The sequence below is a fragment of the Serinus canaria genome, chromosome 4, assembly GCF_022539315.1.
Source record: "Serinus canaria isolate serCan28SL12 chromosome 4, serCan2020, whole genome shotgun sequence".
In the NCBI taxonomy this organism is placed as follows: domain Eukaryota; kingdom Metazoa; phylum Chordata; class Aves; order Passeriformes; family Fringillidae; genus Serinus; species Serinus canaria.
The window spans coordinates 70,844,175-70,845,481 of NC_066317.1; the positions used below are offsets into that span (position 1 = coordinate 70,844,175).

Below are 1,307 nucleotides of genomic sequence, written 5' to 3' on the forward strand. Positions count from 1 at the left end.
GAGTTCTCGCGGCAGCAGTACCTGGTGGGGCAGGAGCGCTGCCTGCTGGCCTCGTCCCTGCAGCTCACCGAGGAGCAGGTGAGCCCCGCCTCACCCCCTCCTGGGCCACCGGCAGCTCCAGCAGCTTCCCAGGGAGCTGGGATGTGTCCCTCAGGGAGCTGGGATGTGTGACCTGTCCCCCAGGGAGCTGGGACATGTCCCTCAGGGAGCAGGGACACTGGGACATGTCCCTCAGGGAGCTGGGACGTGTCCCTCAGCCCAGCACGCAGCCCCGGGGTGCTGATTGCACAGTTTCAGTTTAAAGGGTGGTGGATGGCAGGTGGGGAAACTGAGGCAGGGCGTGGCTGTCCCAGAGCCAGGAGCTTGTGTCCCTCTTCAGGCTGGGCTCCTCCAGCACGGGCAGGTGCAGCTCCTGGGATGCAGGGAGCAGTTTTCCATCTTGGCAGGGCCAGACTGGACTCTGCCTGAGCCCAGGGGGCCGTGGAGCAGCCAGGCTGGAGAGCCAAGCTTGACCCTTTCCCAAGGGGAATTGGTGGAATCTCCATCCTTGGAAGTGCTCAAAAACACGAGTGTGGCACCTGGGGACACAGTCCAGTGGTGAAGGTGGTGCTGCTGGGTTCATGGTTGGACTCACTGACCCTTTCCAGACTCAATCATTCCATGATTCTGTGATCCCAAGGTGAAAGTCTGGTTCCAAAACCGGAGGATCAAGTGGAGGAAACAAAGCCTGGAACAGCAACAAGCCAAACTGGCCAGAATGGGTTTGGGCACCCCAAAGAGGAGCCCAGACTCACAGAGCCATCACGAGGAGGACAAGGACTGCCTGGCAGAGTCAGGGGATGGCCAGGAGGACACGTCCTTGTCCCTGGCTTAGGGACAGCCCCTGCACAGACTGTGACAAAGAGCTGCTGAGCCACCATGGGCCCTCTGTGTGTGTGTATTATAGGATGTATCATAGCTGTAATATCTAATATATACAGGATATATGGGGCACCCCCGGGGCTTGGGGGTGAAATAAATTATTTATGCAACTCTTGGGCTCATCTTTGCAGGAATAGCCCCCATCCTGCAGGGCTTCTTCCTGGGAGCTGACCTGGGGGAGTGGGAGCCACTGCAGCCTCAGCTCATCCCAGAGGTGTTGGGAGCCTGGAAAGCTCCCAGCTCAGGAGCTTCACAGAGCCCCTGAATCCTGGAGAGGATCTGTTCCCCACTACACCCTGCTCTGCCCACAGCTCATAAATCCCAGTGCTGCCTTCCTCTCCAGGGATGTAGAGCCAGGACAGCAGGGAAATGCTCCTGGAGACACA

At 59.0% G+C, this 1,307-nt stretch overlaps 1 protein-coding gene across 1 annotated transcript in view; it reads left to right on the forward strand.

Annotated features, from left to right (window-relative positions):
• Positions 1 to 874, forward strand: part of LOC103824794 (homeobox protein EMX1) — a 169,838-nt gene extending 168,964 nt beyond the window's left edge. Inside the window, exon 4 of the mRNA XM_050974089.1 lies at positions 680 to 874. Within this exon, the coding sequence (XP_050830046.1) occupies positions 680 to 874 (195 nt within the window). The remainder of the gene's footprint in view (positions 1 to 679) is intronic.
• The last annotated feature ends 433 nt before the right edge of the window (positions 875 to 1,307 follow it).